Raw genomic sequence first — 27,381 nt, 5'->3', positions numbered from 1 at the left:
AAATTCCTTAACCATGGCTCCCATCCTGCATGCAAACAGGACTTCATTAAACATCTGCAACCTGTATTAGTGTTTTTGTGCAGCCAGTGTAGAACTTTATTCATAAGCTGCTCCGTGGTTTCCTATTTGTTGTCTGAAATACGCGGCACATCTGCCAAAGCAAAAACATATGGACAAGCTGCTAGGGTTGGTGACAGACTGATGGGGTTATAGTTCTATTCCATGAAGTCACCTGTAGTACTAGGCGTACTATGAGGGATTGGGCCCAGACTAGAACCATGTGGTTCATCTAGTTGTGCAGATGACTGTGTTCACAGCGACACTGATAGCTGACCACAACTCACCATATTGTTGGAGGCATCTGGTCACAGGGAGCAACATTCCCTTTTCACAGATACCCTATGATCCAAGATGGGAGTTGGGATAAGGAGAAGGAAAGTTGTGTTGTCTCTCTGCCAAAATAATCTCCTTTGCACCTCTCAGACAATGGCTACACAGAATTTCCTTTAATCAGGATCCAATGTTATCCAGGCGAGAAATGAAAGGGCCAAGGCAATTTCCCAGAGTGACCTTTAGTTGCTCATTTTTTCTATTGACAATGTCTGATATAAGGGTTTCCAAATCAACCCCATGTCTAGATGAAGATAGAACAGGAGCAGAAGAATCTAATAACACACAATCCGTACTTCCACGGCCATTTTTTCCCTTTTATCAATGGGTGCCATGTCTTTCACAGGTGGAAGCAGTGGTGGTGGTTGCTGCTGCATGGCCCTACGCTAAGGGCGCTCCCTTATCGGGGTCAGACTCCTGATTCACAATGGGGCTCTCAGGACTCACTACACTTGAGGACCATAGAGATGCAGGGGCCAAGGAGGAAGAAAACGGGCGAGCCGCAGATTCGCTAATTGTGTCTCGTTATCAATGACCCCCATACCCTCCTCTGCCTCACCCCCAGGCACAAACAAAAAAAACCTCCAAATACGTACTTTCTGAAGCACCAGAGCTCACTTTGCTGGCCCCCGTTTCCGCTTCCCCGTGAAAGCCGTTTAATACTCAAACAGCAAAAAGATTGAAAATAGAAAGGATAAAACAGTACCTTAGGCCAAATAAGGTGAAAATGCCAGATTGTTGAAATAGGGATGGCCTGGCCCGGGCTCCTACGGGAGGAGACTGGTGCGGACGCATCTGACGTGCATCCCATACTGCAGGCTGTAGATGCGGCCTTTATGCACCCCAGGCGTACATCATACGTGCCCCTGCCTCAAGGCATTGCAGTCTGAATGTCACAGTCCAGAATAATGCAAAATTCTAATTGGGGAAAAAAACGAAAATCTGCTGGACTGCTCGAGCTTCATGGGGCTCCCAAGGGGTAGGTTCTATTGGATCAGGTTCATAGCAACAAAAATATGCTAAGGCTTGGCTGTGGGTCCTGGCAGGAGAACAGCAGCAACTAGAGCCACCCAAAAAATCCTGCAGAGGGTGAGCCTCCAGTTGATAGAGCACTCAGACCTCCTCCGCAACTTAGTTCCCCTTACTTCACCGCCTGCAGTAGAGGAGATCCTTCACAGCAGTGATGCAACTACTGGGGTCGAGAAGGTTTGAGGCCCACGCATCGCTGCGAACACTTTAATGTGCAAATGCTTTTATCCACTGAAGCTCTCCTCTCTCCCGCAGCTCCCTCCAAGAATGCCCTTTCTTTTATTTGAATTAATGTTATCCTTCAACTGCTAACATTCTGGGAACTTAATTTTTCGTAGCATGTGTGGGCTGCAGACACCTGCAATGCATTCTCCTGCCATCTGGTGTGGTGCCCAGAATCTGCAAGTTGTTTTTGCTTGACTTTTTATGATCAGCATCGTGTGTCTTTTTTCCTCCCCCTCGAGGTATTGCGCATGTTCAACAGCTTCTTTGATAGAAAGTTTTTCTCTGCCATCGGGCTTGGACGGACTGGGTCGGAGCCCTGCAGCATTCAATGCCCACGTGGCCTACGCTCAAGAAAAGACGCGACCGGAGATCCAGTAGATGACCCCCTCTGATCCTAGGTGCCGAGTACCTTTTACCAGTACTCAATACACAAACCCACTTCGAGAATGACTGTCTCCGGCTGATGGAGACAAAGAAGGAGCTCTTCTGACTGTGCCCTCACTGCGCGCAAAATACGCACACTCCTACACATATGAAATGTGTAATCTGTGCCTCTCTCTGGAGCACAAAGAAAACAAATGCGCGGCTTGCGCATTTAAAAAAAAAAAGAAAGACACTTCAAACCCGTAGGGATAGACGCCTGGCAAACACTGTTTTCTCACAACAGTGATGTGGAAAGCGAGGAAATGCTCCTGTAGGAGGTGGGGTGGTCATCGCTAGACCCCACCGCGTCACTTCTGGTTCATCCTCTAGGGATGAACATGCTCAGTGCAGGTTGAGGGGCCCGTATCAGGGCCGAGGACCCAGGCTGAGGACCAAGACGACACCAAGTACCATGAGTACTGTTGACTCCCATGTAAAAAAGATCTTGCACTCCCCTCCACCACCCAGCCACGCCACAGTGCGCACCAGCCCTCTGGCTCAGACTGACACTGTGAGCATGCCTCTGAGCCGAGGAGGGGCGAGAAAGTTCTTGAATCCAGTCGGCTACAAGGCCACAGCTTGGGGACAGCTCTGGCACTATGCTGGCACTGAAGCACAAGTCTGCACCGAAGCATACATCCCCACTGGCAAACAAATTGGCACTGAAGGAGGCCAAGCAGGCTGCGACCCCAAGATAATCATCAGGTCCGACGAAACTCTAGAGTGCTGCGTAATCGAAACAGTCCTCTGTTCCAAAGACTGAAAAGTAACATGGACACACTTCTAGCCAGTAAAAAGTCACACCTCTGGGGTTCCAAACCACACAAAGTTTCTGAGGACACACCGCCAGCTCCAAAGAAACATAAGACTCCTTCATAAAGACCAAGTGAGGAAAAAAGCATTGTCTTTGAAGGAGTGCAACAATTTGTTAGAAAAGCATAAAGAAAATACCAAGAGACAGTCTCAGGAACAATCCTTACCACCGCTTCCATGAAATGCAGTGGCACAAGAGCATAGGGCCACAAGCCCAATGACTTTCAGCCCTCCAGTATCACCACAAACACACATGCCCTCTCCACAAGAGGACGGAAGACTGAGAGATACAGGACACAGATTTCCAAGGAACACAGGACACCCTCCATACCCCTGACCCATGGGATGATTATTATATGGTCCTGGCTGACCCAGACATGGAGCCTGGTTTTGCCTGACTCAGACATGGAGCCGCCAGTACCTATTAAGGCATCACCACCAGATGGCACATCCTCTTACCACAGTGTCATCCAAAGAGCGGCGGAGTACGACAAGCTCCTCATGTAGACTATAGAGGAGCCAACTGACTTCCTTGTGAAAACACTTTGGCAGATATTGAATTATGCACTCTGTGCACAAAGATTGGATCCATCCTTAACATATTCAAAGAGATCTTAAAGGACCCAGTCAAATGCAGGGTCCTAACTCCTCCCATTGAGAAGAAATACAGGCCATCTCCAACTAACCCTATTTACATATGAGGACATCCCCAAACAGACTCCCTTATCACCACAGTCAGCAAGAGCTGCAGCACAAGGAACTGGAGAGGCACCTCCTCCAGACCAAGAAAGTAAACAAATTGATGCAACAGGCAAAAGAGTAGCAGCAAGGCATGCAAACCACTGGAAGATCGCCAATTCAGTTGACCTAATCTCCTGCTATAGTAGGGCTACCTGGGATGAGATGCAGGGCCTGATGCAACACCTCCCAGATGAATACAAAAAACAAGGGTATGACCTGGCAAATGAGGGGAGGAAGATATCAAATGTGCATTAGACTGAGCTGACACTACGGCAAGGGGCATCAGTACATCCATCATGCTCCATTGACATTAGTGACCACGTATATCTAGTTTAAAACCTGAGGTGAAGAAGCACGTTCTCAATGTCTCGTTCGGTGGGGAGTGCACCTTTGGGCCCTCTGTAGACAAACAGCTAGAGAAAATAAAGAAGGGCACAGACACAGCCAAATCAATGGGTGCCTTACAGGCACACCTCAAAAACAGCTCTTTCTACGGTACCAGGGATTGAGGAGCAGCAAAAGCATCTACCCCAGAAAATACCACATATCAGCGCCAGCAACAACAGTACCACCAGCAAGGGCATTGATACTGTTTGAGGAGGCTACAAGAATCGGGCAGAGTTAGAGGTACCCCCAACAAGGGCACCTCCACACCAGTAAGTAAATGACTTGCCCACACTTGCCCCGAGTACAAAACACCTGTCTGTGGAAGGTCACAACAATTCCATCAGGTATGGCCAAACATCACATCACATCAGACCAATGGGTACTACAAATCAGGCAGGGAGATTGCCTAGAACTAACTCAAGAGCCACCAAATATCCTGCGAAAATGGCAGGTGTTAAATCCGCAACATCTACAGCTGCTAAAGGAAGAGGTAAAGGCTTTACTGCTAAAAGGGGACATAGAACTAGTCCAACATACATCAAAACCATGGAGTCTACTCCCTTTAATGTCGCATACCAACGAAAGACAGCTCACTGTGGTCCCTTCTGGGCATGCGCCCATTCAATCGCTACATACTCTCCGAACATTTCCATATGGTCAGATTGCAAGATGTTATACCACTAGTACAAACAGGTGACTTCAAGACTGCATTATACCTGAAGGATGCTTACTTCCACATTCCAATCCACCCGGCGTACCGAAAATACCTACAGTTTGTGGTAAGTGAACATCATTATCAATTCTATGTCCTACCATTTGGGGTAGAAACAACCTCGAGGGTGTTTACCAAATGCTTAGTGGTAGTAGCAACAAAATTACGAAGGGAAAACATGCATGTCTTTCCCTGTCTAGACGATTAGATGATGAGGAGTCCAACCAAAGCCAAATGTCTAATAGACACTCCAAGCACAATTAACCTGCTACACCAATTGGGCTTCACTATCAATGCAACTGATTTGCATCTCCAACCACTCCAGGTACAACCATATCTAGGAGCAATCCTCAATTCGATATCAGAAACTGCTTACCCCAATCCTCAAAGGATTCTCAATCTCCAGAACCAACTGGATCTTTTCCAGCCACATTATTCCCCTACCAGTCAAAACATTGATGCGCCTACTACAGTTGATAGCATCATGCATAGCAATAGTGCCACATGCACAACTACAGATCAGACCTCTCCAAGAGTGTTTAGCATCCCAATGGACACAAGCGTGGGGGTGGTTTGAGGGGGGGGGAGACTTACACATGGAAGACCAAGTGTTGGTTTCACCCAAGGTCCATCAGGCACTTCAGTGATGGAACATCTCAAACATACTGAAGGGAAGAAGTTCAGGGACCCAATTTTGCATGTAGCAATCGCAGCCGATGCATCACTCATGGGGCGGGTTGATCATAAGAAGGACATTTTGGTTCAGGGACACACAGCCCATGCACATCGACTTGCTGGAGCTGCTAGCCATCTGTATGGCTCTCAAAGCATTCCTAACAAACATTACAGGCAAAAATAGCCTTCTATACACAGAGAACATGATATGACTGCAATGTATTACATTCTGAAACGGGGGTGACCCATTCCATACAACGGTCACAGCTAGTGCAGACCACATGGAAATGGGCACACAAACACAAGATCCTTCTCCTTGTACAATACATACCAGGGCAGGAAAGCTCCATTGCAGACCTGCTCAGCAGGACACAGCAACAAGTTCACAAGTGTGACAATACTTCCACCGGTGGGGAATCCCCACACTTGACCTATTCGCCACTGCTGAAAACTCACAATGCCAAAGCTTCACATCCACATACCCACACCCACTATGCAGAGGGAACGTTCTGTGGAGGAACGGGTCAGGGATATTTGCTTATGCATTTCCTCTTCTCCCACTCATTCCACACATGGTCAGAAAACTCAGCCAGACTTTAATGACTCCAATACTGATTGCTCCCACATGGGCTTGACAGCCATGGCCAACACTACTGCTAGAGCTATCCCTAGAAGCTCACGAGAAGCTGCAAAACTATCCAAACCTACTCTCTCACAGCAGGGGCATGGTGAGACATCCCAATACACAACAGCTCAACCTAGCAATCTAGCTCCTGAGGTCATAGAGTTTGGATACCTGAATCTAACTCCAGATTACATGACTACTCCTGTGGTAGGCCAAAAGGCCAACCACAAGAGCTTGCTGTGCAGCAAAAGGTACATATTTTGCCCCCTAGTGTGCATCCTTAAACATTAACCACTCTTTACCAACAGAACAACAACTAGTCCGTTACCGGTTACACTTACAAAAGGCACATTTGGCATTTTCCTCAAAACGCCTACATTTAGCAGCCATTTCTGCATACCTAAAAAACAGAAAGCACCAAATCACTTTTCCGCAATCCTGTCATCAAAGCCTTCTTTGAAGGATTAAAACGAGTCATTCCACCACACACACCTCCAGTACCAGCGTAGAACCTAAACATTGTTCTAATACGGTTCATGGGGCCACCATTTGAATCTCTACACAACTGTCAAATACATTTCTTAACATGGAAGATGTCCTTCTATCTAACAATAACATCTATGCCAAGGTTTACTGAAATACATGGGCTCACTGTTGAAGAACAATATTTCCAAGTGTTCCCATACAAGGTGCTTTTAAGCACAAACCCAAAGTTCTTACTTAAGGTTATATCTCCTTTCCATTTAAATCAAACTTTAAAGTTGCTTGTTTTCTTTCCAAAACCAAAGGTAATAGCAGAGCGTGCTTTACATACACCTGATATTAAATAGGCACTTATGTACTACCAGGAACGTACCAAACCCTTCAAGAAAACACAACAGTAGTTTGTTTTGTTTTCAAATCCATGTAATGGAAAGGCTATTTCAAAATCAGGAATAGCAAGATGGTCTGTCAAATGTATCCATATTTGTTAAGCTAAAGCAAAACTAACATTAACAAGTATGCCAAGGGCTCATTTTGCAAGAAAAAAAGGAGCAACCATGGCCTTTTTAGGGAATTTCCCTCTCAGTGATATTCGCAAAGCAGCAACATGAATGAACCGACAAAAATCTACAAGATATTATTGTGTGGATGTTCAAGCAAGACAACAAACTCTAGTTGGACAAACCGTCTTTCAAACATTATTTCAAACAAACGCACCTTCTCATACCTAAAGCCACCACAACAAAGGTACTGCTTCACAATGTATGCACAGCATGTGTTTCTGCAGCCAACATATGTGACGAATGAAGTATGTTACGTACCCTGTAAGCATCTATTCGTAGCATGTAGAGCTACAGATTCACATGCACCCTCCCGCCTCCCCAACATGTATTAGATGGTGGGAAAAATACACACACATACAGCATGTTCACCATCAAACGCTAATTTAGCCCTGCCTATATCCTCATTCGGTATATGGCAAGAGGAAAAAAACATTATCTAACAAAGGAGCCTTTGACCATGCTCAATACCTTGAGGGGAGGAGAAACAACGCTGATCATAAATCATCCTCGAAGAAAAACAGCTTGCAGAGTCCGGGCCCAACACTAGATGGCAGGAGTATGCATAGCATGTGAATCTGCAGCACTACACGCTACGAATAGATGCTTACAGGGTAAGTAACCTACTCCATGTGAATGCATATTTTTCTTGCTTTCTCTTTCATTTGCTACTCTGCTTCTCAACTGAAATTTCACCATGCTCTCTGTGTCGCTCCCCCATTGAACTGCTCCATCGCACCTGTTACTTCCCCTGTCCCTAACGGTTTTATCTGGGGGTTTTTGTGGGAGTGGGGAATGAATGTTTACAACCCACCCCACCTCACGCCAACAGCTTCTCTGCTGCTTAGTGCTTACAAGCACCTCCAATTATGAGATCAAAAGCCCTCAACAAACAATACACTGAAAAGATTCTGAGCACCACATTAAAAACCCAGAGACTCCGTTGTCTATGTAACGTGATTGTTGGTTATTCTTTATTTTCATTCCAATCTTCACGTAGATTTCAGCAAAATCATAATGCAAATTCGTAGCCATAATATTGTAGCCAACACGTGTTTCATCTCCCGGTAATTTCTTTGACGACCACTTTATCAGGGCTATAAAGACAAACAATATACATCCCCAATATTAGTACCACATATTTATATCTTCATACTCCCATCAGCAGAGTGAGTATTAATATCCATGGGATGGTGCAAACTTAAAGTAATTCCAAGACCATTTATACGATGATGAAAAATGTGTAAAGTCTAAAAATCAGACTAGTTCTGCAAATAATCTATACATATGGCTCTAAAGATAAACCAGTAATCACTCAAAATAGTTATGCACCATAGCATAGAGGTGAGTGATGGTAATTTGCTGTAGGGATTGTTGTGATTGGAATGAAAATAAAGAATAACCAATAATCACAATGTTACGTGGACTACTTAGTCTCTGGAATTTTTATTTGGTGCTCAGGATCTTTTCAACTTCATTATGCTCCTGGGCTACTCCTTTTTTTTTTTTTTTTTTTTTTTTAAAGGATTCTTGGTGCTCTTTTATATTTTTTTGAATGTATGTCTCTAAAAGGGGTATCCACCATCTTGGACAAGTAAATTAGATTTTCATAAAGAACACATGCTCACAAGGGTGGTGATGCTTTGGCCACAATAGTGCTTTAATGCCTGTGACTATGTCACTTTTATTTTTTTTGGCTAATGCTTTCTCGTATTATCAAACCAGCATCTTTTTTCTTTTATCCATTGCAGAACAGCATTGGTTACATCATTAAAATGTTTGACCTATTGACTTTACTTGCTGGTTTTTATATGTGTTAAGTAGTTGTCTTTCGATACCTAGCAGAGGGCTAAATTCTTGGGAAGTCCACATCAAGCTGATCTTGTTTTCATGTTGGCAATGTTTCTGTTTGTAGTTGTGAAGTTGAGAAGTTTGAGTGCAAACTCTGTCTATTTTATGGGTGAAAGGAGGATCTCATAGTAGGACGACATTGCAAAAGGCGTAGAAAGGTTTAAATCTTGTGCATTTGTCCCAGGAATCATACTGTAGAGTAAAGTGGGAAGCTCCTATTGTTTACTATTATGACATTTATATATTGTTGGCACTCATTCAAATTCCACATCTCTTACTTAATATAACACTTTTCTGTGGAGAGAAATTGTTTACCAGACGTTCCCCCAACATGACACCATGTTCGAGGCTCTGCTAGCAATTTTTGTAATTTCATGTGGAATGTATATCCTGTGACAGCTTTGTACAGTTTGACCACTCCCCTCACCCATGCCCCCTCACTCAAAGTCTTCTGTCTAATTTGTATTGCAGAGGCAACACCAGAGGTTCTTCTGCCTGATGACACCTTCTGGGGCAGTTTCTGCTTTTGCCCTTATATGTAATGTTTTTGGATTTATGTAATGCACAATTATCTATTACATAAACTGGCTTCATCGTAATTACATAGAGTTTAATAGAACATACCAAATATACTGTTTGTTTCCTAGCTATATGACTCTGTTTGAGAATAAAGACATGGTAGCAAAAATAGTGTATATTTGTGCTTATTTACTTCCTGATCTTTTTTTTTATTTTTTTTTTTTACATCCAATTCCATTCATATTTGGGCAAAATTACTTTTGATATCCTTGTTTTTAAGAATATTAAGCTCTCAGGTTCTCACACAGTCCTTTTGTCGTTGGCATTGTTGATATATTAAAAAAGGTCACGAGCTGCATTCTCAAATATTAACTGACAAAGGAACATGTGTGACTTCAAGACGTTAGACATATCATGATGGTCTAAAATACTTTGTTCCCTTTCTAGAGGCAGAAAAAGTCGCCCAAGTTGCGGAAATCAAGTTTGCTCAAAAAGTGATGGAAAAAGAAACAGAGAAAAAAATTTCAGAGATTGAAGGTACGTGTGAACATGCTTATTGAAGAATGTCATCTTTTTATAGGGTGATGAAGTGCTAAATGCTCTGCAGATATTGTTGGGGTTGGGGACAATGGGGAAAAGGTAGTCACAATGGAGTTTTCAGCAATTACCTTATCAATTCACAGAGCGACATTATGACTGATTTTCTCCCTAGTTAATGGGCTTTGGTGTGCAGAAGTTTGCTCTCTACACATATAATTACCTAAATTGTGAGTAACCGGTCCTGTAATCTAAACATTCATCTGTGAGAGATCATGAGAGACACTGTATGGTCGTAAGAGCACAGTTTACCAACCTCTCTATATGTAAGCATTTTTTTCCATTGCCTGGCATCAAACATAAGCCTACTTTTTCAAAATACTTTGGAAAAAGTGTCAAATCGAGGCAACCTTTTTGATCGCAACCAATGGTCAAAGGCTTGAGTCTTTTGTCAGAGGAGCATACCACACTGATAGTTCCTTGTGGCCCCGCCCACTACAGAAGCCACTGCAAGCGCCGCATATGAGCCTCGCAGCCACCACATATTATACTCTACCTTTCACCGCTGCCCCTCTCCACATGTCTGCCACCTACTGTTGCTACTGCTGCTTGCCCCTTGTGCTGCTTTAGCCTGGGGCTCTAAAGCACCGGTTCACTTTGGTCCTTTTTGAGTCTGCACCTATACTGTTAATTGGATTGCCTTGGCGCCCCCACCATATTAACACTCCAGTGCATGTAGCTCTAGGAGCACCGGCTTTCACCTTGGCGTCTACTTTACCGGCCCATTCTTCCTCCTCCCATGCAATTTGATTGTCCCGGGGCTAAGCAGTAAAGAAGCAAGGAGGAGAACAGTGTGCAGCCAAGGAAGGAATAACACCGTCTCTCCTATAACCTAACGCTCGGAGAGAGGTGAGAGAAGAGTTGGCAGCAGACGGTGTTGATTTGAAATCTTACATTTGGCTTTGTGTATCTGCATTCTATTGGCTTCCTATTTTTTTTAGGGCCATCTTCTGCTGGAAATTGTTCACAAGGTTGCGGAAACTTTTCAAAACGTCAGACTTGCTTGGGGTTTAGGAAGAGCCATTACTGCTCTGTCCCGAGGGTAGAGCTGGCGGACCGTCGAAACGGCCCAGCTAGGAATGTGGTACGGTCTGCTGTGTGCTCCCCCACCCCTGTCCTTCAGTTATAACCAGTCATAGAACAAAGACCTACCGCACTCTGTAGCAAATTAAGATGACTGCCCGGAGACTTCGCTCAGGCAGAGATTGAGAGCTGTAAAAAGACAAAACCCAATCTCTTAGAAATATGGTGGAGCATTCAAATGTAATGAAAGGCTCAAATGATTTTCTCCTTCTTGCAGAAAGAGAATGTTAGGCATGTCTCTCTGCATGGTGACTGCACCACTCGGAGACTCATACCACTCCTGCGGTAGCAGGGTGAAACCAAAATGTTACTCCATTTCCCGCTCCGCATTAATCTGCTACAGGTATTACTAACTTGGCTTCTGGGGTCGCCAATAATCCTCATAACGAGGATTTCGTGTTTCTGAATGTGGACATTAATCTGAGAACCCATACACTAATTGCAAATGGCTCCCCTAGGACTCCACCTGGCCCATCACAGGGTGTTAAAGCTATTTAGTAGCACTCAGTTAGAACAATCCTCAATAGTACTACAGTCTACTGTGACGCCTGACTTAAAAATGCCTCGGAACCTGTCCTGTGACCTCCCTGATGAATATGTGCAAGTCTCCCAATCTTTTAAGTGTACGGAAAGAATCTTGTTGTCCGTCTTTGCACTCCTAGAAAAATTAGTGAATAATTCAGATTACATCCAAAATATCTTGCTGGTAATCCTGAAAGTGCTGATGGGTTCAAAGGATAAGGGGGTGCTCCCCAATCAGTCACTACAAATCGCAACAAACGAGGCATGAGGAAAGCTGGGTCTTACAGAACATGGTCCGCAGGTTGGGGGCATCCAACCGCCAGGAGACTGATCTCGCCATCAAACCACCCCAAGGTTTTGACCTGGGGGCACAAGCTTGTAAACCCCAAGTTATGTCAGTGATGGCTCTCAACAAGAATCAGCACAATGTAGACAGCCTTACATATTTGTTAAAAAATCTTTTGACTCTGGCTCCCCAAGCCTTGCAGTTCCCAGTTCACTGCTGAAGGCCTCCTGTTCCGGGTTAGAGGCTTTCTCTATTTTCAGGTCACAGACTGGGCTACAACAAGTTCAGCTGTCCATGTGGAAACGTATCAGACCAAAGGAAAAACCACAGCAAGAAAACAGACCTACGAAAAAGAACAAACGTAGAATCTCTAGGAAAAATGCAAGAAACCTTTGCTTTCAAAGAATCGGGAAACATTTGTGTTCCCACTCCTAAGGCCACAGTGTGTAATGCATCTAAATCCCATTGCAACATGGCGCTAATGGGGCTCAGCTGCAAAGTTGCTCCATAATAAAACCCTCTGGCTAATAGAGAGGCTGATGCACCCAGTGTGGAATTAATATCAACTGACCAGATGTCAGCAGTACTAAATCCCAGGGCTGAATTATTTTGTGTAGCTCAAGACGAAAACATGAACATCACACGATCGAGTGGACATATCCTTTCACTTCCCTATGTCCTTGCAGGCACCTTTATGAATGATTATGTGCCCTTATTTGATTCTGATTTAATTATGAACCATTCTTTCTTATGAACCAGAGATTAAACATTTGAAGATGATACAAAGCAGTGATATTTCTCTTGTTTCCTAGTGCAGTTACCTGCAGTACTGAAAACAAGGGCTCAGTTCCAATCTAAAATTGTTGTAAACCTGATTCTTCAAAATAGTTATATTCTCCAATGTAGAGGAATCGAAGTATCCCTGTACTTGGGGAAAATGAAACCTCCAAATGGCACCTTGATACTCTGAAACCTACAATTTCCGAGTACCTTCACATGCCCTTAAATTAGCTAACTGCTGAAAACGTAAAAATCTTGCAGGTCTCCATAGTGAATGGAGGGAGATCAGTAAGGCATTCTGCATCTAGGGTACCCGGGACCCCTCCCGCCCCAGTAGTGGACGAGTGCATGAAATGGAATTGACTAGCCGGCACACTCAATTGTGCCTGTACATCGGGCCAAGTATCTAAACCCTATAATTAGCAATAACATAAATGTGTTTTCCAGGAATGTAGCCAGCCTAATGGATACTCCAAAGAAATTGGAACTTTTAAATAGCTTAAAAGCAGATATGATCTTCACCCAGGAAACCTGCTGCTTTTTTGTGTGACGGCTACTTTGTTTTAAGTTGTAATGCCTTCCCATCCAAGAAAATGCATGCAAAGGGATGGATTGCTATTTTGCGGAGTATTTATTTCCATTGCAAATACCATAGTTTTAAAGATCTCTCTAATCTATTTCAAGTTCTAAAGGTTGATCTAATAATTGAGTGTGAGAGACCCATTGTTAGTGGTGAATGCATATATTCCTCAGTCAATATGTTTTTTGATATTTTCCCAGATAAAAGTTATAACAATATGCTTTATATTTTCAAAATTGTGAACGATGAGTGGGAATATCAAGTTCTAAAGGATGGAGACTTAAATTGTGAAGTCTCAAACTACTCTATTAACTTATTTAGATGTAGATAAAGAACCAGCATTGCATAGACCACCATTACTTTTTCCGCCGAACTTGAGAAATGAAAAAAGAGGACATTTGTGAGAAAATTCAGTTTTTTTGTTTTTACAAAAGTGGGACATTAACAGAGCATTCTGGGTAAGAAAATATTGTGGCACCCTGGTGAGCCACATCCCCTTCAACTCACTAAAATGTCTAGGTTTCCGGAATGTCTGGAGTTAGTGGGGGTCTGTCCCATTCCCAAATACCCCAGCTACCCACGTCAGAAACATCTTTTTAACTCCAAGCTTCTTTCTTGAGCTTTCCACAGTCATGTTTTATGGTCCTTTTCTGTCCTGGGAGTATGCCTAACTTAACCTACCTCGGCGTTCTGTTTTTATCAGGAGTAGTGTGGGAACACAGGATGGTAGGACATTTGGTATTATCTAATGGATTTCTCTTTTTTTCCTGGATTCCTATTTTGTAGGCAAGTGTTCACCCAAAACAGTGTTTGAAATAAATTCCTCATCTGGCACTATTGGTATTCCCGAATTCAGCATAGTATAAATAAAACCCCTCGCTAAACCGAGATCTTTGGGTTAATTTGAAAACCAAATATCTTTCATTCACTCCCAATTTCTGTTCATAAGATTTTTCTTTATCATGTTATGCCTGGTTGTTACATTGGGAAAAACAATGTACGCCAAGGCACAATTGCTGGATGTACGCATTGTGGGCTTTTCTACAAACTAAACATCTCTGACGGGAAGAATCTGCTCGATGTAATGCTATATTATATTTGTGGATCTACCATCTGGGCAAAAAGTTAAAGATCAAAACCTTGTTACCCATTTCTCTTTCACCCACGTTTACTCACTATTTGTTTTGTAATTTTAACAATTGGGGTTTTCTTTTGGAAATATTTAACGAATCTACATAAATTACTCCTTGCTGAATTCAAAATGTTTTCTACTTTTCATCAGTTTATAGCTTTCTGGAGTCTCCTATGGATTTCACACTTGTTTATCATACAAATTACATGTAAGTATAGACCTGGAAAAAAAATCCATTGTCTGCCTTCTTGGGATGCATACACACAGCTCGTTATTTTGAAATGTCAAGCTCATTTGGCACACCCTTTTAAAGCACTGGAATGAATAATCTGTGCTCTTTCAGAGCCTATGGCAAGTTTAGCAAATGATTGTGAAATGGGCTGTAAGATGCATTGTTTAACCCCATTTTTTGTTGTTCTAACCTGGATAAAACTTCTCAAGAGCCCTACTTGAAGTGTTGGGACTAACTCACTGAACTAACGTGTTAACATTAAGGATAGTTAATACACCCCACCACTTACAAAGATCACAAGCCATTGCTCGTCACCTCCCTGCCAGTACACTTCCGCTCTCGTTCAGTGCCCTCTGTCACCCATACTTTGGAGTGCCTCATCGGACACTGCAGTTGCTCACAGCCCTGTTTTCTTTCTTTGCACCCACTATCCTTCACTGCTTTGCTTTCAGTCCGATGTCATATAGATGTTAGTAAGGTATGCCGTGCAGCTCAACCTCCCCCCTCCAACCTTTGTCTTCCCTACCTCTCCTTCCAGACAATTTGGAAATTGGCTCGTGTGGACCAGCGGTCCCAAGGCACTGTTGAAAGTCCTTGGATTGACTGCCTGCGGTAGTGATTGGATTTGTTTTTGTATATTGCCCAAACCATCTGCCAGACCACCGCCCCAAGTGTCTGTGGTTAGTGGAAGCAGGGAGTGACTTTTAAGAACAGAGTGATTACATATTGAAATCCGAAAGCTGGGACACTCCACAAACCTAGAATTAGGACTACAATATTCCATTGTCTGAGGGGCACAAAATGACCTAAACCGCGTTTACCAATTTAGAAAACCTAGACAATAGGGCAATCTTTACAAACTGTTGTCTGTGCTTATTATATTGCTTTATGGTAAAGGCTGGTAACTAATCCTGCACTGGAACACAAAAGCATTTGCCTCGCTTTTTGTTCAGTCAGTCTGCCAGGGGTTTGTCCTGGCAAATCCGGGGCCTGCAGTCACCCTAGCTAACATGTCTGCTGCAGTGCAGTTTTGTGTACAAAGCTGCAGAGCGATTGCAGCAGCTGCAAAATCAAAAGAACCATAACAAATCCCTAAAGATAAGCTATAAAAGATGTGAACCAAGGGATGGTGATTAATCCAGTGCTTATTGTTGTCGTTAGTTATTGGGATTAGTCATATGCTCAAATTAAACAATTCCATGCATTTACTCTGTTGTATTGGTCGTGAATTAAATTAGTAGGAGTTAAGTGTGATTATCAGTGGGAAGTTTGTGAGTTCATCCAGATGTTTGGTGGGATTGGTAGATGAGCTAGTGAAGATTAAGTATTGTTAGTTTTCAGGGTATGGCTTTCAAAGGAGGACAGGTATCATCTTTGAGATAAGGTGTAGCAATTTGCAGAAATACAATAATAGAGATTAATGCAAACATGCAAGCTTTTCAAACGGCTCCCCACGTACACAAGTCGCACAGTCACCCAGACCCTCCTCACAAGCAGACTCAACTCCTGCAGCGCACTGTATATCGGCATCTCCAACCAACTTATGCAGAGACTCCTGACCATCCAAAACACTACCGCTGACTCATCCTGGATGTCCGCAGAAGGCACCACATTACTCCCCACCTCACTGAACTACACTGGCTACCCATCCAGAAACGCTGCAACTTCAAGGTACTCGGGCCAGCGTACCTCAACAACCAACTCTAACTCTACCAGCCCTCCAGACAACTATGATCCACCTCTCTTCCTTGTACGAATCACCCGCATCCACTGAAGCAATACATGAGGGCTCGCCTTCTCCTTCATCGCTGCCAAAAACTGCAATGAACGTTCTCAACACGTCAGAACCACCACTCCACTTCTCAACTTCCACAACGAGCTGAAGCTCTGGCTGTTCAACTATAAGCCCCGCTGGCCCAAAGTTTCTGCTCCAGCACCTGCATAACCTCACGGGCGATAAGCTGCGCCATACAAATCCACATAACACATGACAGTCCAGAATCTATAATTTGATAATTGGGCAAATAAGTAGTATAAAGTAAAAGCATTTTGTGTTTTTTTCAAATTAACAGTGATTTTACCATGATTTCGTCTGAATATCTCTGAGCAATAAAGCTTGGAAGCAAATGGATGCATTTTGGGCTTTTATTCCTTTTTTTTAGGGAAGTTTAAAGTGAAGCAATGCTGCCATCTAGTGGTTTGAACATGTCTGTGTACTCAAATATACGCTACACATATGGTTTTAATATATTGCCAGTTGTACATCATACATTGTATCAGACTACGAACAGTTTGTGAAGTCATTGGGCAGTGAGCTCGGTGATTTTAGTAAAGTGTTATTATGAAGAGCAGACTGCTAATTGTACCTTAAAAAGTATAATTTCACTGGAAACCGATCCAAGCGTCATTTCTTAATCTTTTCGGGTGCAACATGTATTCACTTTGGCAAGAATAATTAGAACTGACATACAATAAGGTATTGTATTTTATATAATTGTATTGTATTGCAAAATTATGCTCTTACATGATGCAACAGCTGCTCTGTAATCAAAGAATTCTCATTCTGCATATCTGTCTTTTCTGTTGCTTCAGAAATCCTGAAGTGCAGCTTGCAGTGTTCTTTGCCTTGCACCCGCTAAGCATGCCCCAAAACAGTATTACTCTGTTTGGCGACCACCAGTCCATCTACAAGACTCCTCCTTCATTGCTTCTCTTACCTCCTACTTGCTGGTCTCTCTTTCATAGCTGCCAAGTTTTCACTCTGGATTTGTGTGGCAGTTTCAGGTGTTCAGCGTGTTTGTGTGAAATTTGAATGCCATGTGTGACACTAAGGCCTGATTTAGATCTAAGTGGATGAGTTACTCCGCCACAACGGTGACTGATATTCCGTCCGTTAAAATATAAATCCCACAGGATATAGTGGGATTTATATTTCAGCAAACAGGTTATCCGTCACCGTTGTGACGGAGTAACCTGTCCACCGAGATCTAAATCAGGCCCTATGGCATTTCTACCCTTGCAATGAGATCTGTTTCAGACCTGTACCTCTTTTGTCCAATGTCATGGTCTATAATAGGCATTAAAACAGTCACCATGCTAATTAAGTTCTTACATAATGTCACAGACCAACTTTCGGTTACTAATATGTTCACCCCTTGAAGCATCTGATAAAATAGATAAGGGCACTTTATGCCTTTGACAGCGAGAAGTCCAAAGGGCTACCTCTAACTGCAGGATGACAGATCCATATTCCTACCTTGGCCACACTGCTGCTTATGCAGATGTCCTATTGCCGAGGAGTGTTGCCTTCTTCCTGCTGGACGGTAGATGAGATTGAGGGACACCCCATCCTGGTTTATAAGGGAGAGCTATTGCTATCCAATACGAGGCTAGAGTATTCAGGCAAGTAATGGCCGGCATCAGTGAGGTCACCAGATGACTTAATGCCACTATGGATACTTCTCCAGTTCTAGGTTTCCATTTAACAGTGAATATATTCTATTTTGGGAACCGTTATGCTGGAGCAGTGTGTTCTTGGTTACATGGATTCATTTGGTAACCTTCGGCATCAGAAACCATGAGAAAGTCCTGCACCCGCTAGAGATACCCATGCGCAGATGTGGTCGCAGGCCTTGTGTGAGTGGAACAGAGCTGCATATCTAGACCGTGGTCTTTTATTGGCCCATATGAAATTGATGCACTGGAGCAGAGCAGCTGTCATGACAATAGATAAAGGCGTGGTCGGGTTACACCTATGGTGAGTGCAGGCAAAGACCTCTCACAAAAACATAAAAAGTCAGTCTTTGTATTGGATTTATTTTGCTATTTATTTATGTCCTTGAGTGGCAGTGCACCTGGGGTGTGCAGTAAAGGTAGTTGACACCAATTGCCCAGATATCCTCTGTATTATACTCGCACCCAGAGAGGGTCCGGCACTGGTAGTGATAACTTTTTACTTACGCCCCCTCCCCATACAGAAAGGTCTATCTACTCTGGAAGTTCTGGAGGCGCTCCTATCCTCCTTTCCCTCTTCCTATCATAAAATGATCAGGGCAGATTTAAACTGTCATTTCGAGCCACTCTTGGGTATCCCCCCTGTCACTTCAGAGGAGGACGAGTCTTGGTCCATCCAGGAATGTTCCATGTATCCTTTAAAGAGTTTGACTCCAATGGCCCTTGCAATTAATAAGTTGGTCGTATCATTTTCCCTAAGGGCCTGTAATGGCAGGCTCCCTCAAGATGTTCCGGGTGCACGCACCTACAATAGACCAGGGAAAAGTACGACAATTGATTATATTTTGGTTAACGTGGAACTATGGGCTCGAGTAAAAACGTTTGTTGTAATTCCAAGGGTCGATAGCGACCATAATTTATTGTCACTTGAATTAGATAACCCCCTTGGGATCCAAGTGATCCAGGATAGAGTAGGGTCCCCAACTATTCCGAACCTACTACAAGTTGCGGGAGGTAGGCGTGTCAGGTGGGAGAGGGTTGCCCAGGCACCAGACAGGTTAGCTGAGATTTATAACCAGGTAGCAGCGGCCCTAGCTGTGGTTAGCGATCTGTGGAGCCAGAAATGTGAGTTTTCATACTCTTCGGCCTTGCAGGCTACCCACAATATGATATTTAACACATTGGCCGAATTCTTCTTATCCTCCAAGACTGGTAGGGTGAAGGCACTTAAGCGAGCCCACTGGTTTAATAAAAGTTGCAGGGAGGCAAAATCCAACCTAATAAAGGAGGTGAAAACGGGTACTCAGCTGACCATCAGAGATGCACGGCTATCCTACAAAAACCTGATTAAGGCGGCCCAGTCAGAATGGGAGGCCGACAGATGGGAAAAAAGTTAGAGCAGCTCTTGATGCCCGAGAATTTAGGGTTTTTTGGAATTTGGTGCGTGGAGATTCGGCCACAGGGTCATCGGCTATCATTCCTAATCTTAGTGAAGAGGTGTGGCTTGCTTATTTCAAGCCCCTCTATTCATTAGGTTGTGAGGCCCCCCGCAGACCCACAAGTACCTGCAACCACCCCTGATCCAGCCCCTATGATGGGCTGTGTCCTTGACAGCCATCCCTTTACGATTCTGGAAATTAAGGCAGCAATTAGGACCTTGACCCCGGGGAAGGCCCTGGGTCTCGATAAGATCCCAGGGGATGTATATCGGACTGAGGAAAGGGTGTGGGCACCCTATATTTGCATTTTCTTTAACGCCATCATGCAGGGTCTGGATTTCCCCTCGACTTGGCTGGGAGCCGAGATTATACCAATTCATAAAAAAGCTTCTCCCTTGGACCCGGCTAACTATCGGCCCATAAGCTTGATTGACGTCCTCCAGAAACTCTTTGCGAGAGTTCTTTTAACCAGGCTGCAGAGTTGGATGGATGACCACCACATCCTAACTTTGTTGCAGACTGGTTTCCGGGCAGGAGTTTCCACGATCGACCAGCTGTTTAGATTACATCTGGTATATTGGAGGGCGGTCACCCTAGGGGAGGGTAGTTTGCTTTTGATTTTTGTGGACCTCCGGTCCGCATTTGACCTGGTCCATAGGGACAAGCTCTGGGTAATTCTAAATGAGATGGGTGCTCCGGCCTATTTGTGTGAGATACTCAAGCGCATGCATCAGGGGACGTTCGCTAGGGTGAGGTTTGGCAGGGGAGGGGAACTGTCATCCCTGTTCCCAGTGGAAAGGGGAGTGAGGCAAGGGTGCGTTCTAGCCCCCATGCTTTTCTCCCTATTCCTTAATGGGCTGATTGGTTTCCTACTGGGAGCAAAAAACTTGGACTCCCCTACATTAGCTGGACGGAAAATCCCGGCCCTAATGTTCGCCGATGATACCCTCCTATTGTCAGTCATAGGGGGGTATTCAGCACACACTAGAGGCTTTCTCCAGTTTTTGTAAATTAAGTAACTTGGAAATCAATTTTGCAAAAACCAAGTACATGGTGTTTAACATGAAACACCCAAACTGTCCTCACCCGCATCTGGATGGTTTGCCCTTGGACCGGGTCTCTACATTTGAGTATTTGGGGGTCACCCTAAATGATAGAATGGACTGGGGCTCACAGATGGCTAAAGCTAATCTGAAGCATGCCCAATCCTCGGGTGGTATCCTAAAAGTTTTTAATGAATCTTCCCTTAAACTGATGGGACCGCCCGTAGAAATATATAAAGCTCAGGCAAGAGGTGGCGCGCTATACGGTGCAGAACTTTGGGGTCATGTAAGCGCGGCACCCCTCTCCCTCACCGAGAATAGTTTTATGAGGCGCCTCCTGAGACGCCCCCGGAGTACGCCCCTTACCCCACTAAGGCTGGACATGGGTCTGGTGCCCATTCAGGACGTCGTCTCGAATCGTCCACTGCTCTGCTGGAGACTACTCTGGGCGACCCCGGGAACTCGAGAGCTATAGGGAGGATTTGCAGGATCTGCTTGCTAGAAGGGGTGCGGGGAGGATCCCATGGTTAAAATATATCTAGCATCTTTCCCAGGCTCTTGGTAGGGGGGATCTGTGGTCTTCTCCGGAGGAGGCCTGCGCCCAGCTCTCAAGACAAACTTTGAGCTTGCAGCTGAGAGAGCACGGCACGGCCCTCTTACTATCAAATTCCTCCCTGGGCAGACTTACTAACACCTTTTTAGAGATCAAGGTACATCCTAATTATAAGAGATTCTTGGGTGACATCCAGCCCCCCCTGGCCAAGAAACTTTATATCCAGTTTAGGCACGGCTCACTCCCCCTTAGAGAGGCCACTGTTAAGTGGTCAAATGCTTCACCCCTAGGGGGCACTTGCCCTGGGTGCGCGGGTAGCAGGGAGACAGAACTGCATGTTCTGCTCTTTTGCCCCTCGTACTCTTGGGCAAGAGCGAAATGGATAATTCTTTTTTGTAAGTCCAGGGGCATCTGGGATTATAGGGAGACATTCCGAATCCTAAAAACCGATACCTCCTTCTTGACAGTATATGCAACAGCAACATTTCTCCTGTCTATGTGGTTCATAAGGTGTGCAATACTAAAAAAAAAAAAACCACTAACTCATCAATTACTCTTTCAGGGGTGCTATAATGTTATAACAGCGGAGGGTAATTTCCTAAAAAAGAAATCGGGTCGTTTTAGTAGGGAATTAATGTTGCCCTTGTGGGTTGCCTAGGGATGCATTATTTCAAATATTTTTTTAACCTCTCATGTATGTGGCCCATTGAGGTCTTTTATTTTTTTTTAACATGTGTTTATATCTAATTTGTATTGAAGTATGTGTTTTGTAAATATGTCTTTTTATGGTTTTTAACCGATAATAAAAGCTTTTTGACTGACTGATTTGACTTATGTCCTTCTTATAGTGCCCTTATCGCTCTTCTACAGATGCTGTCAACACTTTTTAGAAATCCAGTTGTAACACATCTGGGTCAAAAATCACCATGGTTCACCACCTGGCGACGGCAACCAAACTTCTGCCAAACGTTCAATGCCCCTGCAAGCACCTTTTTGATAAATAAGGTGTAATTCCATTAAGATCTAATACATATTCAGTTGATACATTATACAAATATAAAATTCCAAATGTGTAATAAGTTAGTCAGCATAATACAAAAGTAGTATAATTACACACATTCATAACTCATGGGGAATTCATATTACTATTATAAACACATTAATCAGCTTAAAACACTCATAAATAATGTAATCATAAAACTTGTCTTCTGTTAATTCCTCCATTTCTTCAGAGGCTCCCACATATTTCTACCAAATTCTCGAGCCGTCCTCCCCTTAAATTCGTATAGACATGCTTCTAAATTGTGCATACCTAACAATCTGGATAGCCACATTTGAAATGTGGGAGCAACGGTATCCTTCCACCCAGCCGAGATAAGAATTCGTAATACCGCTACGGCAATGAACAATAACGCTTGGGTATCTCTCTCAACATTGTTTGTCTGTCCCTGTAATAACCAGGGTAGGGGATAGGTTAATATTAATACCTAGAAGCCCCTCCAAAAATAAAGTTATTTCACTGCGTATTAAGACCTGATTGGGACAGTCATAAAACATATGCAGTAGGTCTGCCGGGCTTGAATTGCATTTGGGGCATTTATCATCTTCTCTAAGTCCCCACCCATACAATTTCGCAGGAGTATGGTATAGGTTAAACAAAGTCTTATAATGTTGAGACCTTAAATTTGCTGATCGAAATACTTTCTTACTTAATATTAGGGCTAGGTCTATATCAACATCCAGATCCCCCAATGTATGTGCCCATGTGGCCTGTTTTTTCCAGGTCATCTGTGAGGCCGGACAACAAAAAATTGTAGGCAGTACCTATCTTCTTTCCCCCTTTTTTTAGGTATTCAACCAGTTGACTGTCTGGGGGTATCAGAATCTTTGGTCTGTGTGCTAATAATGTTTGAGCAATTTGTTCATATAAAATCCAGTGGCTACCGGGGATCCCATACTTCTTCTGTAGCTCATCAAAGCTAAAGACAGCACCACCTTTCATGATATCACCCAGAGATCTTATCCCATGCTCTCTCCATACAGTACAATACACACTTTGGCCCAGATGTGGAAATAGGTTAGATTTCCAAAGATTTATATTGGTGTTTATTTTGGGGATCTTCATGATTTTGCTGATAGCTTTCCAAGTTCCCCAGACCCCTTCAATGATCTTATACCTTGCCTTCCTATAATATCTTCGATCTAACTTGCAATGCAGTAACCCATAGGCCTTCCTCCCCAATAACAGCTCGAAAATAGATGGAGGGGCCTGACTCTCAGTTTGATCTTCAGATGGTAGAATGTCCGTTTGAATTAGTATGTTCATCTGTGTAAGGAGGCATACCAAATGATATAGTCTGAGGTTCGGCATAGCCAGACCTCCCCTGTCCCATGGTAATGACATATAATTAATTGAGCGTCTAACTTTGCCATACTGCCAAACGAACCTAACAAATGTGGATTCGATTTTCCTCAACACACTTTCCTCTAACAACAGTGGGATAGCCCTAAACAGATATAAAACTTTGGGGAACATCGTCATTTTTAAGACATTTACTCTACCAATCAGAGATAGGTGTAACACGTCCATTCTTTTCAAATCCTTTTCGATTTCATTAATGAGGGGAAGATAATTCTCTCCAACCATCTTCTTGACTGCTGAATTAATTCTAACCCCCAGGTATATGGCTGAATTTACAAATCTATAATCAGTCTTCACTATATTTTTAGTACATATTATCTGCGTTTCCCCCTCATTTAGCCGATAGCCTGAGTGAAGCCCAAATTCGTTGGCCAGTTGGACCAAAACTGGCATTGCTTGATGTGGGTCAGATGTAGTTATCGCCAGGTCATCAGCATAGGCAAGCAATTTTGTAGTGAAGCCATTAAACACTACAGGACTGATTTGGCGAGAGCCTAAATTTTTTTGAATAAAAGGATCTATATATAGGGAGAATAGGATCGGGGAGCAAGGGCACCCCTGGCGTGTCCCCCTCTTTATCACTATTTTATCAGACCTTTCCCCCATGACCATAACACGAGCCACAGGATCAAGGTACATAGCCTTAATTGCCCTCAAAGTTATTACCAAAGCCTCTACCGACCAAAATCCCCCAGAGAAAGTCCCATACCACTCGGTCGAAGGCTTTCTCAGCGTCTAGGAGGATCATGGCCATCTCCCCCCCCCCCCCCCCCCCGTGGTATCATGGGCATCAAATAGCGCAATTGCTCTTTTAGTGTGTTCTGTAGTACCTCTCCCAGGTATAAACCCATGCTGCCACGGGGAAACGAGACGTCCAATGATCCCCCCCAACCTGCCAGCCCAGATCTTAGAATATAGCTTGGTGTCGGCATTAATTAACGATATTGGTCGGTAGGACCCCGGCAATTCCTTGGGTTTCCCCTTCTTGTGGAAGATAACGATGTTAGTCTCCTTCCAGGAATCGGGAATTATACCTGACCACAAGATACCATTGAATAGATCTAATAAAATTGGGGCAATCTCCTTTTCTAAACATTTATACACCTCGAGGGGGATTCCGTCAGGTCCTGCTGCTTTACCTGAGGCTAATTCCTGTAAGGCCTTAGTTAATTCTGGTATATCTAGGTCTCTATCAAGATCTTCTCTAGTTTGAATGTCTAGGCACGGCCCACCATCCACATAGCCAGAATCTAAACCAAGCTCACCCATGGCGCCCTCTTCATTATACAGGTTTTGATAAAAATTCTGGAAGACTCTTAAAATGTCTTTAGGCTCCGTATACTCCTTATCTTCGTCCTGTATACGGGAGATTAAATTCTTAGTCCTCTTTTGCCTTATCTGCAGAGCAAGTGCCTTACCCGCCTGTTCTCTTGTTTCATAGCGACTTGCCTTGGAGACCTATACTCACTAGTTTCTTTCTAAGTGACTATTTTCTGCAGGTCCGCTTTAATAACAGTTATTCTTTTTAGACACTCCCGTCCCTCCCGTCCCTGGCCTATGTCCTTAATATGCTGTTCTTCCGCTACCACTAGCATATCTAAAAGCTTCTCGATCTCCCTCTTATCTCTTCTAATCCTAGCGGAGCAGCTTATAGTCTCTCCTCGTAGAGCGGCCTTAAAGGCATCCCACACGCTGTTCCGAGACGCACTATACCTATTAATATCATAAAACTCCACAGCCGTTTTTTTAAGATGTTCAACAAATCTGGTGTCTAATAATAATTTTCTCTCGAAAGTCCAGCTGGTCCGTTTCCTTTCCATTTTAGGCATATTGTAGTACATCACTAGAGGATTGTGGTCTGATATTGATTTTGGGAGTTTCTTGATTCGCACCTTATTCAGCTCCGTGGAGGAAATCAGAAAGTAGTCTAATTTAGTATATTTCAGATTGGGGCAAGAAAAATAAGTGTAGCCTGGATCTAAGGGTTCCCTTACCGCCCACACATCTTTAACCGCATCCATGCGGTGCATTTTCCCGCTGTGCGCTGGAAAATTCAAAAACCCACTTTACATGACGAGCTCACCTTGTCATGAGTGTACCAGATGTACACCTCATGGCGAGCTGAGCTCGTCATGAGCGTCGAAGGGGTTAAGACCATGTGACTTCATAAGGGAGTCGAGAGCTCGCAAGCACCTTTTCCAAGCGACAACCTACACAACTATGACCACATGCACCTGTCTCCGCAAGGAGACCCTATAAGAAAGGCCATCAAAATTGTACCCCAGGAAAACCTAGCTCACAGGGACTGGTGAGTGGGAAACGAGACACAGGTTGCTCCTTGCCACCAGTTCACCTGACCCTAAAAAAAATTGAACAAAGAGGTTTTGGAGGGGATGATGTCTGGACCTTTTCCCAATTAGCTAATGGAGGACGTGATCATGTCCACAATTGGAGTGGTGCCAAAAAAAGAGAGGGGCTAATTTAGTTTGATACAGCATTTGTCCTGGCAGGACGGAGGGTCAGTGAACAATTTAATTGTGTAAGAATTGACTTCAGTATCCTACTCTTCGGTAGATGTGGCCATGTCTCTGGTAGTGATGGCGGTCCCGGGGGCAATGATGGCCAAGTGTAGTGTAATGTGAAGTAAACTTTACGGCTGCTTCCAGTGCACACTGAGGAGCATTTTTAGCTCTGGGACATACAACTTGAAGGAAAGTGGTACGTGGACAAAGCTTTACCAATGGGAAGCTCCTTATCGTGCGCTCTGTTTAAATACTTCCACTCGTTTTTACAATGGTTGTCACATGGCATATGGGCCATCAGCTGGTAACCCACTACTTAGATGGTCTCTTTATCGTGGGGGCACCCGGTTCGGCGGACTGCCAGGCTTTCCTAGTACATTTTCGATAGCTCATGGGTGACCAAGCGGTACCTGTGGCACTGGAAAAAACAGGTGTCTGCAAACACAGTCCTTGTTCTGGGCATTGAAATCGATTCCAAACGGATGGAGGCCAGCTTAACCCAGGAAAAAGAAGAGAAGATGCTATCGCTGTTAACTGACATGTTAGCGCGGGAGACGGTGAAATTGAGGGAGATCATGTCCTGTTGGGTCACCTAAACTTCGCGTGCAGGGTGGTACAGGCAGGGAGGACTTTCTACAGGAAGCTGAGGCTAGTGTTAGCCGGTTTTTCACTACCTCATCACCATGTCAGGCTTTCAGCAGGGGTCAAAGAGGTCCTTTGAATATTGTGTTTTTTCTTGCATTCCTTCAGCTGCATTCCACTGGTGAGGAGGGTGGACATGGACTGGGATGTTCAGATTTTCGGATACGAGCTGGTGCGCTAGGTTTCAGCCTCGTTTGGCAGGGTAGATGGTGTGCAGAGGCATTGCCAGCACAGTGGAGCAATGGGGCAGAAGCATAGCCTTCTTAGTATTTTTCCCATTGATGGTAGCAGTGACATTGTGGGGCACAGTGCTAGCGCACACACAAGTGTTTTTTCGAATCGACAATGTCAGCGGTGGAAGTAGTGAACTGACAGACTGCTAGGGACATGTAGTTGCTGAAGCTGCTGTGGGTGGGCTGTTTGCACTGTGACATCTCTTTCAGAGCCGAACATGTAACCCCTGTTGTCAATGACATTGCAGATGCTTTATCTTGTTCACAGTGGGGGAGATTCGTGGGGGTGAATGTACGCATGTAGCCCAATACAAAATGGCAGTCTCGTCTACGCTGCGCAGGGATAGACAAAATATGTCAAGTGACAGCTGACCTTACAAACAAGTGTGATAACAGGGAGCTGTTCTCACTCCCCCGCCAGTTCGAGTA

At 44.0% G+C, this 27,381-nt stretch overlaps 1 protein-coding gene across 2 annotated transcripts in view; it reads left to right on the top strand.

Annotated features, from left to right (window-relative positions):
- Positions 1 to 27,381, top strand: part of LOC144791434 (erlin-2-B-like) — a 234,193-nt gene that overhangs the window by 150,012 nt on the left and 56,800 nt on the right. For both annotated transcript variants that reach the window (XM_078666119.1, XM_078666118.1), the window contains exon 10: positions 9,881 to 9,970. In XM_078666119.1, the coding sequence (XP_078522245.1) occupies positions 9,881 to 9,970 (90 nt within the window). The remainder of the gene's footprint in view (positions 1 to 9,880; positions 9,971 to 27,381) is intronic.

Source organism: Lissotriton helveticus, chromosome 11, assembly GCF_964261635.1.
Source record: "Lissotriton helveticus chromosome 11, aLisHel1.1, whole genome shotgun sequence".
In the NCBI taxonomy this organism is placed as follows: Eukaryota; Metazoa; Chordata; class Amphibia; order Caudata; family Salamandridae; genus Lissotriton; species Lissotriton helveticus.
This window is presented reverse-complemented; position numbering and strand designations above follow the sequence as displayed.